Below are 18,035 nucleotides of genomic sequence, written 5' to 3'. Positions count from 1 at the left end.
CTGTCAATTTACATTATACTATATATATATATAGACACACACACTAAGCAAATGTAGTTTTTAAAAATAAAATCAAGTTTTCTCCAACAATACTACTACGTATTTCCTATGTGGCATATGACATTCTCTTAATAAACTTGTAGTAATTCTTAACATAAGCATTTGTCAGTGGAAAACCGTGGTTAATCCATAGGCATTGTAAAAATAGTATGTCATTCCATTACAGCCCCATCCAAGGACGGAACCAGGATTTTACCATAGCAGTGGCGAAATATATGCTAAAAAAAAAAAAGATGCATCACAATATTAATAGTCATCGACTCCAAAAAAAATTAAAATAACATAATAAAAACTATAGTAAATGATGTTTTTCATTTGCACATGGAGTACGAAAAAAGACTAATTTTAATTTTGGGCATCAATAATGCCACTCTAACAACAATAACAGTAGAACACATGTAGTCCCCAATCATTGGGGGTATGAGCGAGAGAGGATTGGAGATAGACCTAACTTTTGGCAATATGTATAAAGTGGTTGATCTCAGAATACTACTTAAACAGTAGCCTCCCTATATGTGTTTTGCTGCGGAACCATGCTCCCAAATCAAAGCCAAATGGCATCAGAGAGGGCAGGCATAGAGACCGAATTCAATTTATGTGCACATTACTATGCTTCCTTTATTGATAGTCCAGAGCATCGGTATGCACAAAGATAATGTCACTCCCCAAATTTATAATGTTACTCCTCAGATCCCTCCATGGATTTCCCAAATTGATAACCGCACTCCCTTTTGGGAGTGACATCATAAATTTAAGGAGTGACATTATAATTAAATTCTCTTAATTTTTTAGGTTAAGTTATTTTAGGGTTAGAATTAATGTGGAGTTTTTTTTTTTCTTAATTACACATCATCATTTATATTATTTCACTTTGGCCCATTGAATTTAGTTTGAGAATACTTTTTTGGGTCTACTTTCTTGAAAAAAAATAGAAGGTTTATGACTAGTATATAATAAAAAAATAAGAAAAAAATCTAGTAGTGGCGAGACTATATAAGTTTGGGATAATTTTTTTTTTCACTTATATTAATTGCGTTTTCTAAAATTCTTGTCGTGGCAGCCGCCGCTACTAGACCCCCCTGGTCCCATCCTTGGCCCCATCCAAAGGAAAATATGAGGTTTGAAATGGAAGCACTTTGTCACTCTTGTTGATGTTGGAAAAGCCAAATCTCACAACTGACTGGGACTATTTTGGTACTTTTTTTTTCCGTCGAAATATTCAATTTAAATGAGTGATTTGACTAAAAAACCGTAATCTTACGATTTGTTTGGAACCTTTGGAAAAATAAATTTGTTGTTTGGGTTGAGAGAAAAAAAAAATGAAGGAGAATAACAAAACAAAGAACAATTTTCATTAGCTTAAAAAAATGAAATTTGGGGCAGTTAAAAAAACACATGAAATTTGGGGCATGGAAGAGACAGTAAGAGAGATTAAAACATATGTACTCCATTTGTTTTTTCTGATGTTTACATAAGAGAGAAAAAAAGAATTGAAATTGTAAAAGAAAACGAAAGGGGGAAAGAAAATTACGACTCAAACAAAGAAGAGATGTTAAAAAACAAAAACAAAGAAGAGGGCAAAAAACAAAGGGAAAATGATGACCAAGGATAAGTTTTAATAATTAATATCTGCCAAGAATATTTTCAGTATTAACAAATGTTCTTAAGATATTCTTGACATGTATTAATTATTAAAACACGTCATGAGTCGTCATTTTACAAAAAATAAACAGTTTGGTTTGGTTTTTTAACTGAACCGGTTCGGGTTGGTTTCTTTCTAGCCAAAATCGGTTTTCGGTGAGCAAAAAAAACCAAGTTGAGACCAAACTAACCGAAAAACATATCCACGTTGAATAAAATCCCCTAACCCTGTAATATTACCTGGTCTATCGTTTTCCAGCCGCCAAATCACATCCCTCAACATTTTCGCCTCATCTCCCCCATCGCCATCGGCCATGGTCTCTCCCAACCCTCACTCTCCCCATCATCTCTCTCCCTCATCGTCTCTCTCCACAATTTCTCTCCATCTTCTGGTCTAAATCTCGAACTCTTAGCATCTCTCCGTAATTCATGTCCTAAATCACAAGGTAATCCCGAAATTTGTTAACGTAACATCTTTCTCTGTCATTACGTAAGTACGTAAAATCCAAAATTGTGAGTTTTTCTTTCCAATCAGGACCCATTATTCATTTCCAGCCCAAACCGGGAAAACTGGCCAAAACCAAATTAAACCGAAACCGGACCAAACCGAAGTTAAACGGTTTGGTTTCGGTTTGGATTTACATAAACCGATAACTTCGGTTTCGGTTCCAAAAATGCTAAAAACTAGACCAAACCAAACCGTTAACACCCCTAATTAAACAGTCTCTCTTATCGTCCTTCCGATTGCCATTTGCCGCTACCTAACGTAGAAGGTGCTCTCTCTCTCTCTCTCTCTCTCTCTCTCTCTCTCTCTCGTATTGAGCTTGGCTAGGGTTACGGAGTACTTATTCAGCTTCCTTTATACAGTAGCAGCGGAGTTGTGGCCTTTTAGGTTTAAGGGTTTATGCGTGTTGTCTAAAGTGTTCCAAACATATTCCGTTATTTAGGTATATCCAAGGACCGAACGCAACACGCAACCACCGTCGCTTTAAATGGATATTGATTCTGATACCGCTAATAAGAACTCGAAAACCCCCGAGGAAGCTGCGTCAACTATGCAAATGGATTCCGAGGGATCTTCCAGCACCGCAGTAAGCAACTCACCCTTGCTCCAAAACCCTCTATTATGTCCTCTATTTTTTGTGACTGACATCATTTTGGTGATTTTTGGTTGGTGAAAAGAAGGACGATATTGCGAAGTCAATGGAGAATTTGGGCATCGAGAATTCATCATCCAGTTTCAAAAAAAAACCAGTTATTATTATAGTGGTGGGAATGGCAGGTATTACATATAGCTGCACATGTGTATATCTGGTATAGCGATACGACTTGTCTAAGTTTTCTAATTGGGTTATAATGGTCGAGTACTATGTCATGTTTCTTAGGGAGTGGAAAAACAACTTTCTTAAATCGTCTGGTGTGTCATACCCAAGCTTCGAATATCAGGGGCTATGTAATGAACCTCGACCCTGCTGTTCTTACCCTCCCGTTTGGTGCCAACATCGATATAAGAGACACTGTAAAATACAAGGAAGTGATGAAGCAATTTAACCTTGGTCCGAATGGTGGAATTCTGACGTCACTGAACTTGTTTGCTACCAAGTTTGATGAGGTAAAACTTTTGTTCGGGAAGTTTCTTCCTTGAAAATTGCTGCTTGAATTGGTTGTGTTGTGTTTCTACTCATGTTAAAATCTAAGGCAGTCCTACTGTGGTTTTATGATTGGTCGAAGTGCTGCTAGTTGGGCTTTGAGTATATGGTTTCATTGAAAACGGGACATGAACGCTTAACTTTTTCGCATTTTTTGGAACAATTACTAGTTAATACAGGAAAAAGTTGTGCTAACTTATGAGATTAGTTTGTACTTCATTTCTGGTGATTAAGATTTGCGCAAATGCGTCCTTGTCATACTTTCATTGCCTCGCCAATTTACACTAATTGTTAGTAACGTACATTTCAGGTCATCTCAGTTATTGAGAAACGCGCAGATCAACTTGATTATGTTCTTGTTGACACGCCTGGTCAGATTGAGATCTTCACCTGGTCTGCTTCTGGAGCAATAATAACAGAGGCCTTTGCTTCGACCTTTCCCACCATAGTTACGTACGTAGTTGATACGCCCCGTTCTGCCAGTCCGCAAACTTTTATGAGCAATATGCTTTATGCTTGTAGCATCCTTTACAAGACGCGATTGCCTTTGGTGTTGGCATTCAACAAGACTGATGTGGCTCAGCACCAATTTGCTTTAGAGGTACCGTTTTGCCTGACTACGTGTCTGATGTGTATAATTTTTTTACTTATGGTAGTTTGCATTCTCTTTCACTTGAGCTCTTAGGTACACATTCTGGTATTCTAATCTTTTTTCAAGTATTCAAATAGCATATTTGGTAAAAGATCAGAGAGTTGTAATCGTGATTCATTGGCAATACATGCGGTGATGCAAAAAGTCAAGCTGGCTCTCTTAAAATCTCAATTCCAACTAATTAATCTCCTTTGAAGTCTTGTATTGGTCTGGCTAATGTTCCATGGTCACTCAGTTAGGAGTACGTAAGAACCCCAATGATGGATGGATACATGGATACTGACGGTTCCTGCCAGATATGATATTGTCACTATGTGACTTCAAAAGGTAGATTTTCTCATGTGCCTATAAGGCCACGCTTGGCTAATTAGAAGGTTGTTTGGGTTCCAATAAAACAAAATATCCTTCTAGATGGCAAAATGTCAATTGGGAGATGGGTATGTGGAATGAAAGGAGTAGTGTATGAGGAAAGGAGAGTAGTATGTGTGTTTGTGACATGAATAGCATGACTTGAGGATAGGATGGGGAAATTGAGAAATGTGTAATGGCCTTCTAGGCTGAGTTATGCTCGGTTATTCTGTTTGTCAAAGGCTGAAAACCCTCCATCGAAGATCAATATCTTGGTGAGAAGTTGAAGGTATCAATGAATGGATTTATAGCCAAAGAGGCTGATGACATACGAGAAAGTAGGAACTGACTAATTCTTTGATAGCCTACTTTATATGATGCTAAATGTGGTTGAAATTTGAATAGCAACAGTCATGTGAAATAGTTGGTCTTGTGAATTGAAGGATGAAGACCCACCATAACTGTAAAAGCAAGTTGCAGGCACTACAAGGTTAAGTGGGAGGCAGAAAGCCAATAGGCCAGGATTCACGTGAACTTAAATGTACATGTAATAGAGTGGCTGATGAACAATACCATTAGACACCTTTTAGCTGGATAAAGCATTATCCATTTCAATTCCGTGCTGTCATGCAATACCTTGAAAATTTAGAATTCCTGGTAGTTGCTACTCCATATGTGGATGCCATACATTCTCTTAAACTGTTTAATAATGTATTTCAAATGGTTGTGGAGAAGTAATGACGAAAACTTCCCATAATATGATGGTATCATGCTCAGTCTCAATGTTGTTTAACTCTACTTCCCCTCGTGATTACAGCCCAAAGGATGCACATTTTGAGATATTTGGTGTAGAGTTTCTAGTTCAGGTGTATGCACTGGATGGAGGCATAAATTTGATAACCTTCTAAATAAAAGACATGCAATAAGTATACCTCGAGATATGATTATTTTTCTTCATATCAGAGAATCAGAAATGCTGCCCGGTGCCATACCTAGAAATAATGTGGATGAGTCCCCAGTTTCTTTATTTGTATTTTGTTTACTATTCGGAATTTTAAAATTTTTGTCAACAAAACGGACTATAATCGGAACTGATGCTTCAAAGTAAAGTTGAATGTACTTCGGTACTGTGCATGTGTCTTTCTCTCTCCCTCATTTTTGGTGGATTCCCTTAGTTCCTTCGTTCTCGGTTTGCCTTTTTCCCTACGTGTATAACTTCATGCCACCTATCATCTTGTAATTTGGCTTGAATTATGTATTATTACTGTGACTGCGATGCAGTGGATGGAAGATTTTGAGGTATTTCATGCGGCGCTAGATTCAGATAATTCATACTCGTCAACCCTTACTAGAAGCCTCTCTCTTGCACTGGAGGAGTTCTATAAGAATCTAAGATCTGTTGGAGTGTCAGCCGTTTCTGGGGCAGGAATGGATGCTTTCTTCAAGGCCATTGAAGCAAGTGCAGAAGAGTACATGGACACATACAAGTATAGCCTGCCCTCAATACCTTTTCTTACTATTTTCCTCAAGTGTAGGGTGAAGCCATATTGAGCAATGAACGTTCAAGTTTTATATGGTTTAAATTTTTCCTTTTTTAATGTAATTGTCCCTGAAAGGCGTTTTAATGAATTGTTTCCAACTAACAACATTTGGGTTTCTGAATAGTATGAAGCACTGACACCTCTAGAGGTCGAAGTACCGCAGGGTCGGACATGGGGACACCTCGGGGACACGTACCCATAATTTAATATAAATTTTTTAGGGGGACATGGCCAGGGACACGAGGGGATACTAATGGGGACACGGCAGGGGCCAAACTGCGTGGCGTGTCCCATAATTTAATATAAATTTTTTAAGGGGACACGGCCGGGGACACGGGGGATACTGATGGGGACACGGCAGGGGCCAAATTGTAATTTTTCAAAAATTAGGGGTCAAACTGTAATTTTTTTTAAAAAAATTTGCGGCCAAATTGTAATTTTTTAAAAAATTTTGGGTGTCAAACTATAATTATTTATTTATATAAATAAATAAATATACACGTGACGTGTCCCCCGCCGTATCCGTGTCCCCATTTTTTTAGAATTTCCGCGTTCCCGTGTTGGTGTCCGTATCAATGTCGGTGTCGGTATCCGTGTCCGTGCATCATAGCTGAATACGTAATCAAATACCGTTGTGTTGTAACTGTTTGATATTGTAGGGCTGATCTTGACAAGAGACGGTCAGAGAAGCAGCGTTTGGAGGAAGAACGGAGACGAGAGAGCATGGAAAAGCTGAGGAAAGATATGGAGAAGTCAAGGGGGGAGACTGTGGTCTTGAGCACTGGTTTGAAGGACAAAGAAACAAGTAGCAAGGCCATGATGGAGGAAGATGACGAAGTGGAAGATGAAGAAGACGACGATGAGAGGTTGACAGAGGAAGAAGATTATGGTATAGACGAGGATGAGGATGAAGATGAAGAGGTTGCCAATTTTCGATTTTAACTTTTTCTTTCAGGTTTAAATGAATCAAAACTATGTAGGGATTCAGTTCAGTTCCAGAAGCGTTGAGTTTTACCGTAGGACTGGCAAGCAAGTCACTGTCATTTCAGTAAATTGTAACTAAATCTGTATTCCAGGGGGTATTATAGGTTGGCTCTGGATCATGTTAGGGAAATGAAATCTTCCTGGATGTCTGGTTTGGATGCCTTTATGAACAACTCTTTTTTGACAAAGTTGTCAAGTTTGACTGTGATAGCTGGAAGTGGTGGTAGTTATAATGCTCTTTAAGAACCTCTTCACCACAATAAGGAATTACTTATGCTTTGCTATTTTGTAACAACGAAGTCGGGCAAATGATGAATCACCTTTGCTCCTATTTCGTTTCATCACGCGACACGCGCTATGTATTGTTAGCTAAAAACTTCCTGTGTATCTCATTTATCTTTTCTTGTAATTATGCTACCCAGAATTGAAAGAATTTGTAAAAGTTAGTCGTGATAATGGAGCTCTTGGGGCGGATGGGGTGGTTGTGCAGTTGCCTTGGTTAAAGAGCCTTTAGTACTCGGTTCATCCTTCCCCAGGTTTCTAGGTTGGACCTCTAAATAAGACCACCAGAGATACTACCAGATGTTTTCAGCTAGGGCAGTTAAACGAACACAAACCAAGCTACTCGAATTTGAGTTTGTGTTTGTTCGTAAAAAATTTGTTCAAGATTTGTTTGTTTCATAAATAAACTGAGCTTGAACATATTTTTAAAACTCGTTAATTTTTTGAACAAGCTAGTACTTGGCTCGATCGGTTGACTATGTGTAAAAATAAATAAATAATTTAAGCTACTTGATATCGGTCTATATTTGGCTTGATTAAAGCTAATTTAAAATTGAGTTGTCTTCAAAACAATCTAAGCTCGAACATATTTTTAAAGCTTTCTAAGTTGAACTTTGACTCCACTGTCACTTAAAGACCCTTATTTTTTCGTCGGGATCCTCTCCACTCTAAACCCTACGCCTCGCGTCAATCGCCACTTCACCACTTCCGTTTGGATTTCTTCCAAAAGATAACGGAAGCAGAGACATTTATGGGGGGAAAAGTGCAGAAACGCCAACGCCGATCACGAAACACGTGCTGTATTTAGAGAGAGAGAGAGAGAGAGAGAGAGAGAGAGAGAGAGGTGCGTGCGTGCATGTGTTTTTCAGTTCTTTGGTGATTCAGTTCCATCAGCAGTGAAAGCAGATTAATAATGGAGAGAAACGAAGAGCTTCCTATCCCAATCTTCTCAACACTGGAACCAGTGTACGGACACGGCCCTCAACTCCAAGAAGCTCAACTCCGTCTCGACAACTTGAAATCCAAGTTCCTCCAAGTTTTCGGCCACCTTCCTGATATCTACGCTCGCTCTCCAGGTATGTATATATATATAGCACATAGATAGATACATGCATATTATCTCATTGACGTGGATGTGGTGGAACCAAGGCATCAATATTTTGTTTCGGTGTGCATGGTTAACAACGCAATCTCGGAGACTACCCTTCGAAAACATGCAAAACGAGAGAAAAAGAATTTTGTCAATTGTATTTCAAATCGGAAAAGTCTAACATAGTAATTTGTAAGCAACCATATTTAGAGTTAACAGTGTGATGTTGTATCTTTGTACAAGCAAAGAAGTGTAAACTTGAAATTCTCAGTATTATCAAAGCAAAATTGTCCAGTGTTGTCAATTGTATTTCAAATCGGTGCTGACAGTTGACACCACTATTTTTTTTCTATTGTTTCGCTATATCCAGTTGTCTTTTGTTGAAAACTAGAAATAATGGAATTTATGGTTATTCCACTGGTTTCGTAGGAGACGGTATGCTTCCAATGGAAAGAAATAGAACTTTTATTCATTGGGTGCAGGGCGAGTAAACTTGATTGGGGAACATATTGACTATGAGGGCTACTCGGTGTTGCCGATGGCAATTCGACAGGACACGATCGTTGCCATACGGAAGCGTGATGCTTCAGAGTCCGAAAAGCTTCTTTTGATTGCAAATGTTAGTGAGAAGTACTCCCTCTGTACTTACCCTGCTGATCCAGACCAGGTATAACCATACGAAGTTTTCGTGTGATGTTGTGGATTCCCTATAGTAATGGCCTTGTTCCATTTGGAGAAAGACGCCAGCCAATAGCATGCAAAGGTGCTTGACCTTTTTCATTTTGCAGGATATTGATTTGAAGAACCATAAGTGGGGTCATTATTTCATCTGTGGGTACGTTCTCAAAGTTAATTTTCACTATGTTGCTGTAAATTACTACCCTGTGTTTTGATGTTAATTAAAGCTTCCAAGCAAACATGTTTATCTAATTTTCTTGCTTAGTTAGAGTTGGTCATGCCGTCATGGAAAGCAAAAGTGACTGACCTTCGGTAGTGCTCTCTTTACCCTACTGACCTTGTTGGCATAGTTTGGGATGGGGCGCTCTCAGCTCCCTCCTTGGAAGAGAGTCGGGGGTATTCAGTCCATATGGTCACATATTCTTGTGTTATAAAGTATTAGATCTTCTTTGCCTGACTCATTCTCCTGGTGCATACATCAGCATGCTTCTGTGGGCTGTAGAAATTTGAACTTCCAAAGGCAGGACAATTTTCTCATAGCAGCTATCATGTTTCCTCTATTTTGCCAAAGTGTTAATGTGGGACGCAGTGGCGTAGGCCGCGTAGCTATAAATTTGTGCCTGTGGGGGCACAATCCAACGCATGCGACTTTATTGTGAAGAAAAAAATATGTACTATCTTGTTTTAAGAATCTAACACATCTTAATTTTCTTGAACTATTTCTTCAAGAACCCTATTAGGAAAAAGTGTTTAACTGTCGTATTGTCTTAAAGTAGTTAAGTAGCTACAAAGAAATAAATTCAGAAATAATTTTATATTTCAGACACTTATAATTCCCACAACTATTTGCCCAAGTAAAATAATCCAAGTTTTGGTTCTAAATGAATCATCTTCTATACAAAGAGAGGAAGTTATTGATAGATTTAAGAAGATAAAGAGAGGAATAAGTGAGAACATGAGAATGAGCCTGGCTTGACTTGCATTTTGTGATTAGATAGTAGTTATAATGCCATAAACAGGTTGGTATTTCGGAGGTGATAGTTCAGTGAATGGAGGCTTGCTTGTGAGTAATTAACATTTCAGTGGTCTAGGAGCACCGCCACATGGTGCCCCAACACCCTTCTCTATCACATACTTAGGTGAGACTCATATATTTGGTCTTGAGTCCCACATAAATATGTGGTGGAGAAGGGTATGGGGGCACCATGTGACGGTGCCCCAAGAACACTCAATATTTTTTTATTGCCGCCCCCCCTCCCCGGGTCCCTAACTATCTCCACCACTGGTGGGACACCATATTTTAAAGTTTGTTGCTAACATTTTGCAAGAAGTTACTAGTTTACAAACTTCATCATTTAAAAGTAAGATGTTTGGTTAAATGCCACTTTTCACATTGTTACAACAATTGTCTTATGCTGTTTTAATTACTTAAAATGATGTATAACCACAATCTTCTTGTTTATGCGATTTGGAGTTTTCCTGATGAAGTGTTTTGGTAGGAACTCCTAAATTTTGTTTTTCTACTACAGAATTACGTACATTTCCTGGTGTCCTGTGATGCTTGTGTAGTTTACCCTTCAATTTGTGGACTCCTGATGCAATGTGTGAGGAGTTGTGAGGCAATCAAATCCAATCCTGTCTGGATTCTGATACCGGTGGTAAAGCCAACCTAGTCCTAGGTGATGTGCTAATCGGTTGCATCCTTACTTGAGGTGACAGATTTGCTAGGAATTCTGCTTTTTTTGCCGATTTACTGTGATAATGTATACCAGACCTCTGTGCTTTAAATGTGTACCTCAATTTAGAGTGGTCAACAGAAATGACCATTGGTTCACACTGCATAGTGTTGGTGAGAATTCCAAGTTTCTAGAAGTTATTCAACTGCCTTTTGATTTGAAGATATATAACCATGCAAAAAAAAAAAAAAAAAACTGTGCAGAGTAACTAGTAGAAATACTTGCAGTTAATCATGGGTATGGTTATTGAACTGAAACACTGTAAGCATCTAGTTTGTTGGTGGATTGTGTTTGTTCTCTTGGAACTGCTTAACATCCTCCACTGGAAGTCTGATAGTTTGTGTGTTTTGCAGGTACAAGGGCTACTATGGTTACGCAAAATCAAAAGGACTGGATGTTGGTGTACCAGTTGGACTTGATGTTATGATTGATGGAACAGTTCCAACTGGTATAGTTTCTCCTCACTTTCATGTAAAGCCAATGAAAAATGTTTGATCAAGTTGGTATACAACTACTGTAATTAATATTCAGCCAGCTATTTTTTGATAAAATGTTTCAGATCTGACTTGCCTGCTTTTTAATTTAGGTTCTGGATTGTCAAGCTCTGCAGCATTTGTTTGCTCTTCAACAATTGCCATAATGGCTGCCTTTGACGTGAACTTTCCAAAGGTAACCTGATCATTTCTCCGTGGATGTATCATGTAAGTATGTATTTTATTTGTTTCATCTGGTTTCTCCATGGATGTCTCAGAATTTCGTATAAACTGAGAAGTGCTTTACCAAAGATATTCTTGCTCAAACTTCAATTAATGGAAATACTGTTTTGTTCCTTGGTGCTTGGTATGTTTTCAAGAACTAGGATGCTTGTGTGTGGCCCGTGGTCCTTGGTCCGATTTCCTCCTCCGTTGGTTCGTTGATCTCCTAGCCTTCTTGCTCTAACCTGCACAATGAACGCACGACTAAGACTTGGCCGGGGGTTGCCCGGCAAGGCCCTCTAGCGAGAGGATGAGAATGCGCAGAGAGCAAAGTGAGGATGAGAAGAGAGCAAAGTAAGAGACTAGGGTTTAGGTATTTATAGAGTCTCTTTGCCTTGATCCCCAAGTACGGGCATGTGCCTTGCACGAGCCAAGTGGCGCCATCATGACGTCACCGAGTAGATCTGGTAACCGTTTTGGTGTGAGGTGGCACCCCATGTGCGCTCATCGTTATCCTTTGGCGTAACCACTTCGGCGCGTGGGAGAGCACGTGACCGATTGATCCCCTCACTTGGCCGAGCCTAGTAGGCTATCCATGAAGAGGACCCATCGATAGAACTGCCTTCCCGACGGTGGCCGAGCCTGAATAACACTCACCTGGCGCTATACGCCAGGTAAGCGTAACATGGGTCACCGCACGGCCTCGGCGCAAACAAGTCGTCTCGTCAGCAGGTAGCCGAGCCCAGAAAATATCTCGCCGGATTGGGCAACGGTTCAGAGGCAACGTAGTCCATTCCCAAACCTCAGTTAAAGCCGACCTTAGAACTCTGTGTGGCCATTATTCTTGATCTCGGCCTCGATCCAAGCGCATTTGTCAGTGGGCTCGGACCGTTTGGTTTGGTCTACTACAGCTTGTTTGTGACTTTGTGAGATTATTGAGATTACCTAGTGTTGACCCTAGGATTTCTTTGGTTACTAAATTTGCTTAATGCTACATTGATCATTTATATGATCCGTGGAAATAACTGAGGGGATTCAATCCAAAACAGAAGAGCTCGCTTGCCCCTTTGACAGACTGAAGGCTGTTTTCTTGGTTTGCGGATAGGATAATAGGGTGCAGAGAATAGGTTTTGAGTTCTTTCTTTCTAGCCTTGCCCATTTGCTCCGTGTAATTGAGACACTCGCGTTCCACAGGGCGGCCATGTAATATAGTTTACATTAAATGTCCACATAGTAAGAGGCGTATATCTTTTTTATTGTTTCTTTTACCTATTCTAAGCTTATTCTTTTACAGAAAGAACTTGCGCAGCTTACATGTGTGAGCGAACGTCACATTGGGACGCAATCCGGCGGAATGGACCAGGTTACAATTCATGCATACTCATGGAAGTTATCCTAGTTTCCTTGAAGCTTCTGTGATGTAATCCTAAAAATGGACATTGCCAAAACATGCCTTGGCTCTTAGAAACCATATTTACGTTGTGAATGGCAACAACCAACTTCCAAACGCAACCCAAGAAAGAATGCTTTTGTTAAGTTGCTTGTTTTAGTTTAGGCCAGGTTCCAGGGCTGTCCCTGTTGTCCATGGAGACATTCATATCTATTGTAGTTTTTAGCAGATAACCCCTATTCTGGTTTATTGACCTTTGATCTATTAGTCGTTGTCGTGTTTCACATTGCAGGCTATCTCTATCATGGCTAAATCTGGGTTTGCAGAGCTGATTGATTTCAATCCTGGTCGTGCAACTGATGTGCCACTTCCCCTGGGTGGTTCTTTTGTAATAGCCCATTCATTGGCCGAGTCTAATAAAGCAGTCACTGCTGCTACAAATTACAATAATCGGGTGGTTGAATGCCGGCTAGCTGCCGTAAGTTTTATTATATTCGTCCTTTCTTTTTCAGTTTATGATGGCTGGTATAGATTATACATAAAACTGACCTGAATCATTAGTCTGTAGATATTAAGCCATTTAGAAGGCAATATTTATACATCGAACTTTTTTTTGTATGCTCAAGTACTTATTTAGCAAGTTTTAAATTGTAAATTTAAGGGTTTCTGTCTTTTGATTAGTCCTTGCAGAAATAAATTGGAAGAGAGAGAGATAGCTGGACTTTCATACGGTGTAATAACTTTGGTTTATACTTGTGTTACTTGTGATATTCGCGGCTAATGCAGATTGTACTCGGTATAAAGCTTGGAATGGAACCTCAAGAGGCAATTTCAAAAGTGAAGACTCTTTCCGATGTTGAAGGATTGTGTATATCATTTGCTGGAAGTCATGGATCTTCTGATCCTGAACTTGCTGTCAAGGTATCCATTTATTTGTTTTCTGCTGCAAAGCTGTCTTAGGTATTTTCTGCTTCAACAACATTGGAGGTTCAATGTGATATGGATTTTTGCTTATGTTGGTCAAAGGGATTGATCTTGTGGTTTTTTCCCAAATATATATCAGTTCATAGTAGCTTGGGTCATTGCCGCAGGAACTTTTGAGTGAAGAAACTTATACAGCTGAAGATATTGAGAAAATCACCAAGGAAAACCTGATATCAATTTTTGCTAATTCTCCAACTTCTTTGGATGTGCTTAAAGCTGCCAAATGCTATAAGTTATACCAGGTAACTTTCTCTTATGGCAGCTTTTTCCTTTTCTTTTTTTTTTTTTCTTGCAAGTCTTGTGAGATTTTCCAACATTCTTGATAGAGTTGTGACTTGAAGTTGTAAACATGGATTGCTCTTATTTCCCTCTCTCTGTTTGTTAATTATGATATTCTTTTGGATCCATAAGAGTGCTGGTTTGCAAGTTTTTTTTTTTTTTTTTGAAGGTGGATCAGAATATTAGATGCTGTAGTAGGAGCCAATTCTGGGAGATTTTCTTAACGTCGATCATTTCATGATATCTTTTTGGAATGATAGTTTCGGTTCTGCTCTTAAGTTTTTCTTCTTTTGTTCCTTTTGTTTGGTGGAAATTACTACCTAGTTCTCATCTCCGTGTCCTAATGTATTTAGCTTAAACATGGTATTCTCGAGTTAATAACGTGTAACTTGCTGACAGCTTGTTAGAGTTCTTCTTCGAAATAGAACTTTTGGCGAACTGTCTCATAATGGAAGGTTTCAGACACTCAGAAAACTGTTAATTTTGACCATCTTCAATTTGAAGTTCTCTCCACTTTTGTGGTCCTTTCCTTAGGAGTACTATAAATCCATACTTTTTCCCGTTTAAATGTCACTGGAGTTTATCCCTGTGGAAGTGTCCTACTAACTTCTGTTTAAATTGTTCGATTCCAGAGAGCTTCTCATGTGTATTCTGAAGCCAAGCGAGTATATGCTTTCAAGGACACTGTATCATCGAACTTAAGGTGAACTACGTTTTAGCATCACAAGTTACAATTTCAAATATGCTGTGACTGCTTAGATTTTTTATGCCTGTCATACCCTGATTAAGCTATCAGACAAGCTCTGGGCAGTTTGATGATTTGAAAGCCTATTGCTTTAGTTGTCTTGATTGTTAAACCCTTTGTTCTCTAGCTACGCTGAAGAGCTCTTGCAGGAAAAATTGGAAACTCTAGTTGAATTTTGTTGAAACTCTTGTCGTTCAGTCTAGCCTGACATGGAACTTCTTTTGTTCAAAACAAGCCCGATTCTCCATAATGAATTTAATGCTCTGAATTTTCTTCATCTAACTTCCTAGACTTCGTTATTGCAGTGAAGAGGAAGTGCTGAAGAAGCTGGGTGACCTTATGAATGAAAGCCATTATAGCTGCAGCATTCTGTACGAGTGCAGGTACTTTTCCACCTTCCCAAATTGTTATGCACTTGGTGACACTGTAAGTTCATCCGACAATAGCCACAGACAAAATGTAAATGTGCTTCATATTCAGTGGCAGCTTATGATTCTGACATATTAGATACTTCTCCAAATTAGACATATATTCAAGTAAATAAATACTGTAAATGAATATATATATATATATATATATATATATATATATATATATATATATAGGAATTTTCAAGTGAGGGATCCCTCATTTTGTTAAAATGAGGGACTTTCATTTCCCGATCAAATTTTGAAAATCCGAACCGTTCAATGTGTGCAGAACGTAATTTTAAGGGGCCCCGCAAGAAATATATATATATATATATATATATATATATATATATATATATATTTCTTGCTTATTTTTGACATTTCTATACTTTTTTAACAGTTTGGTTCATATTTGGTACTTTTCCCTTCCTCCCACAAGATTACACTACATATTGAGGTGTTCTATAATTGTCTCTCTCCTTCTCGTTTGCGCCTGGATGTAAGTACAGTCGATGCAAGTTTTCAAGTTTGACTGTGATGGCTGAAAATTGTGGAAGTTGTAATGTTCTTTAGGCACCACTTCACCACAATATGGAACAACTCATGCTTTGCTATTTTGTGACAATGAGAGCAATGATGAATTATATTTATTTCGTTTCATCACATGATACCAATTGCTTGTTGAAGAAATTTCCTCTATACCTCATTTCTTTTTTATCTTTTGCTGTAATTAGCTGCCCAGAATTGGAAGAACTTGTAAAGGTTTGTCGTGATAATGGTGCTCTTGGGGCAAGGCTTACAGGAGCCGGATGGGGTGGTTGTGCAGTTGCGTTGGTTAAAGAGTCTATAGTACCTCAATTCATCCTAAATCTAAAGGTCATTAATTCCTGTTCCAACTTCAATCCCAAACTTAAAACTAGTTCTTGGCAAATGGTTTTGACAAGATTTCCATTTTGTTTGTATCAGGAGCAATTTTATGAGTCAAGACTCGTAAAAGGGGTGATTGAGAAGAATGATCTTGGTCTTTATGTTTTTGCTTCCAAGCCATCAAGTGGTGCTGCCATTTTGAAACTTTAGTACTAGTCATATACATCGTCAACCCGCGTCATTGATCTTGTTCTTTAAGGATTATTGTCATGTTAACAGAATTTAATGGACTTCTTTTGGTAATTTCTTTTGTTTCCGGTCTCATCACTCCTTGCGCCCCACCATCATTTCACCACCCCCACCACCTCCTCTCTGCTTGCACCACCATCATTTCACCGCCACCGCCACCACGCCTTCATCATGACCACCACCTCCACCGCCATCATTCACCACCATCACTTTTCAACCACAATTACCACACCTCCATCACTGCCGCCATCATTTAGCAGACACATATCCACCACACAAACCCATGGCAAGTAGGCAAGGAAAAGTTGTCTGGCGTCTGTTTTGAGGCTGATCTATGTTTATGATGCCACTGCTGATATCTCATTACTTTTGGGGCAAGGCTAATTGTTAGAGCTCACGTTTGATTACTGATTTCGAAGATTGAGAGGTCCATAGATTAGTTGTGATTTTTTATAGAGAGGACCCTCATGTTTGAGGAAAGAATGCAATGACGGAATCTACATAGGAAACTTTTAGATCGTATAAGATATTCAAGTTAATTATTTATCTTGATGAGCAGAATTTCAAAGTAAAATTTATTGGGGAAAATCGCTAAAAGATGAATAAATGTTTGAAAGTTTGGACCCGCGAGCTAATAACTCACACGCCTACTGAATTTTTTGTGATTAAACATTGAATGATAATAGGCCTTTCTCGTGAGATTCCCAACATGCTCCCGCTCATGAAAGCCAAACATACCTCTTAAGTGTAAAGGTTATGTAAACTATCAAAGATTAGTCAAGGCCTCAAGGGTATGGATCTAGCAAAAAGTTTATGAACAAGGGTGGATAGCTTACAAGGGACTTTTGCAAATATGTAATCCATGGCTTTTGAAATATCAGGATCCTTCAGCATAGGACGGAAGATGCGGATGCTGTGCCTGTGTTACATAGGATAAGAGGCATTATGTTGGAGGAACATCAAAAAAATGGGGAAGTCTACTCACAATCCTATTTTTAGAACGAAACTCAAACCATCAATTTGACACGTTAGCATATAGGCTCCATCAATCTGTGTTAGTGCTTGACTGTGTGTTGGTTGTTGTATCTCAGGAGTATGCCCCGGTAGTTTTGTACCTTGTTTTGGTTTAACTTTCAATTATAAAAAAAAATACTCTCATCTTTGGGCCCTTTCATGCCAATGGCCTGTCCTGGTTGTAACAACGGGGCCTCAAAATCGCAAGACGTCTTTGGCATCAGGGGATGCATTTAGATGCTAAGAGAAAGAAAGTTAGGAGTTTAATTCATAGTATCCACAATGGGTGTGCTAACTAGTGTTTTAATTGTGTGTGTTAAGATTTAGCAAATAAAAATGTATTTTTTGTGCTACAATGTTTGTGCTAGTTTGTGTGTTAGAGCGTGTTAAATTTTATAGTGTGCTAGCATGTGTGCCAAGTTTGGCAACTATGTTAACAAACAATAAGTGTGTCCCACGTCTATAATTCAAACTCCAATCATGAAATATAAATATCCACTATTCCTAATATACACTTGTGGAACCCATTTTTAATCCTAACAAATATTTTAACACACAAATTTACCAAACTCATTGTGGATGTTCTAACACACTTCTATGTTATCAATGTTTAACATACACTTGTGGGACCCATTTTTATCCTAATACATTTTAACAAATATTTTAACACACAAATATACCAAACCTTATTGTGGATGCTCTTAGCATCCTCATTGTAATAAGTAAATGGATGTGGATAAA

At 38.7% G+C, this 18,035-nt stretch overlaps 2 protein-coding genes and 1 non-coding gene across 6 annotated transcripts; 2 read left to right on the top strand and 1 right to left on the bottom strand.

The window, feature by feature from the left end:
- Positions 1 to 576: 576 nt before the first annotated feature.
- Positions 577 to 684, bottom strand: LOC131318237 (small nucleolar RNA snoR100). The gene has a single exon (XR_009197570.1). It is a non-coding gene; the product is annotated as a small nucleolar RNA snoR100 (small nucleolar RNA).
- Positions 685 to 2,437: 1,753 nt separating this feature from the next.
- On the top strand, positions 2,438 to 7,063 carry LOC131316110 (GPN-loop GTPase QQT2-like). Of its 2 annotated transcripts, none has more exons than XM_058345389.1 (6): positions 2,438 to 2,792; positions 2,884 to 2,983; positions 3,087 to 3,313; positions 3,661 to 3,951; positions 5,632 to 5,837; positions 6,551 to 7,063. In XM_058345389.1, exons 1-6 carry the CDS (start codon positions 2,694 to 2,696, stop codon positions 6,831 to 6,833), a joined length of 1,206 nt encoding a protein of 401 aa, XP_058201372.1. In that variant the 5' UTR covers positions 2,438 to 2,693; the 3' UTR covers positions 6,834 to 7,063. The 2 variants fall into 2 exon arrangements, with proteins under 2 accessions (XP_058201372.1, XP_058201373.1); XM_058345390.1 differs by having other exon boundaries at positions 2,480 to 2,792; positions 2,887 to 2,983.
- An 834-nt stretch (positions 7,064 to 7,897) lies between these two features.
- Positions 7,898 to 16,826, top strand: LOC131316701 (galactokinase). Of its 3 annotated transcripts, none has more exons than XM_058346136.1 (13): positions 7,900 to 8,233; positions 8,730 to 8,914; positions 9,036 to 9,082; positions 11,015 to 11,109; positions 11,248 to 11,330; positions 12,651 to 12,719; positions 13,039 to 13,224; positions 13,533 to 13,667; positions 13,838 to 13,972; positions 14,642 to 14,712; positions 15,060 to 15,137; positions 15,899 to 16,040; positions 16,131 to 16,826. In XM_058346136.1, the coding sequence occupies exons 1-13, from the start codon at positions 8,071 to 8,073 to the stop codon at positions 16,239 to 16,241; spliced, it is 1,500 nt and encodes a 499-aa protein (XP_058202119.1). In that variant the 5' UTR covers positions 7,900 to 8,070; the 3' UTR covers positions 16,242 to 16,826. The 3 variants fall into 3 exon arrangements, with proteins under 3 accessions (XP_058202120.1, XP_058202119.1, XP_058202121.1); XM_058346138.1 differs by having other exon boundaries at positions 8,106 to 8,233; positions 8,677 to 8,914; XM_058346137.1 differs by lacking the exon at positions 12,651 to 12,719 and having other exon boundaries at positions 7,898 to 8,233.
- The last annotated feature ends 1,209 nt before the right edge of the window (positions 16,827 to 18,035 follow it).

Source organism: Rhododendron vialii, chromosome 2a, assembly GCF_030253575.1.
Source record: "Rhododendron vialii isolate Sample 1 chromosome 2a, ASM3025357v1".
Taxonomy (NCBI): domain Eukaryota; kingdom Viridiplantae; phylum Streptophyta; class Magnoliopsida; order Ericales; family Ericaceae; genus Rhododendron; species Rhododendron vialii.
The sequence above is the reverse complement of the archived record's forward strand: the minus strand, read 5'-3'. Positions and strand labels throughout refer to the sequence as shown.

Bases quoted from the DNA above. Each gene is read 5' to 3' on its own strand.
- LOC131316701 (XM_058346136.1), top strand. From the start codon at position 8,071: ATGGAGAGAAACGAAGAGCTTCCTATCCCAATCTTCTCAACACTGGAA. The intron at 8,234-8,729 runs GTATGTATATAT...CATTGGGTGCAG, and splicing joins TATCTACGCTCGCTCTCCAG to GGCGAGTAAACTTGATTGGG. The intron at 16,041-16,130 runs GTCATTAATTCC...TGTTTGTATCAG, and splicing joins AATTCATCCTAAATCTAAAG to GAGCAATTTTATGAGTCAAG.
- LOC131316110 (XM_058345389.1), top strand. From the start codon at position 2,694: ATGGATATTGATTCTGATACCGCTAATAAGAACTCGAAAACCCCCGAG. The intron at 3,314-3,660 runs GTAAAACTTTTG...CGTACATTTCAG, and splicing joins TTGCTACCAAGTTTGATGAG to GTCATCTCAGTTATTGAGAA. The intron at 3,952-5,631 runs GTACCGTTTTGC...ACTGCGATGCAG, and splicing joins AGCACCAATTTGCTTTAGAG to TGGATGGAAGATTTTGAGGT.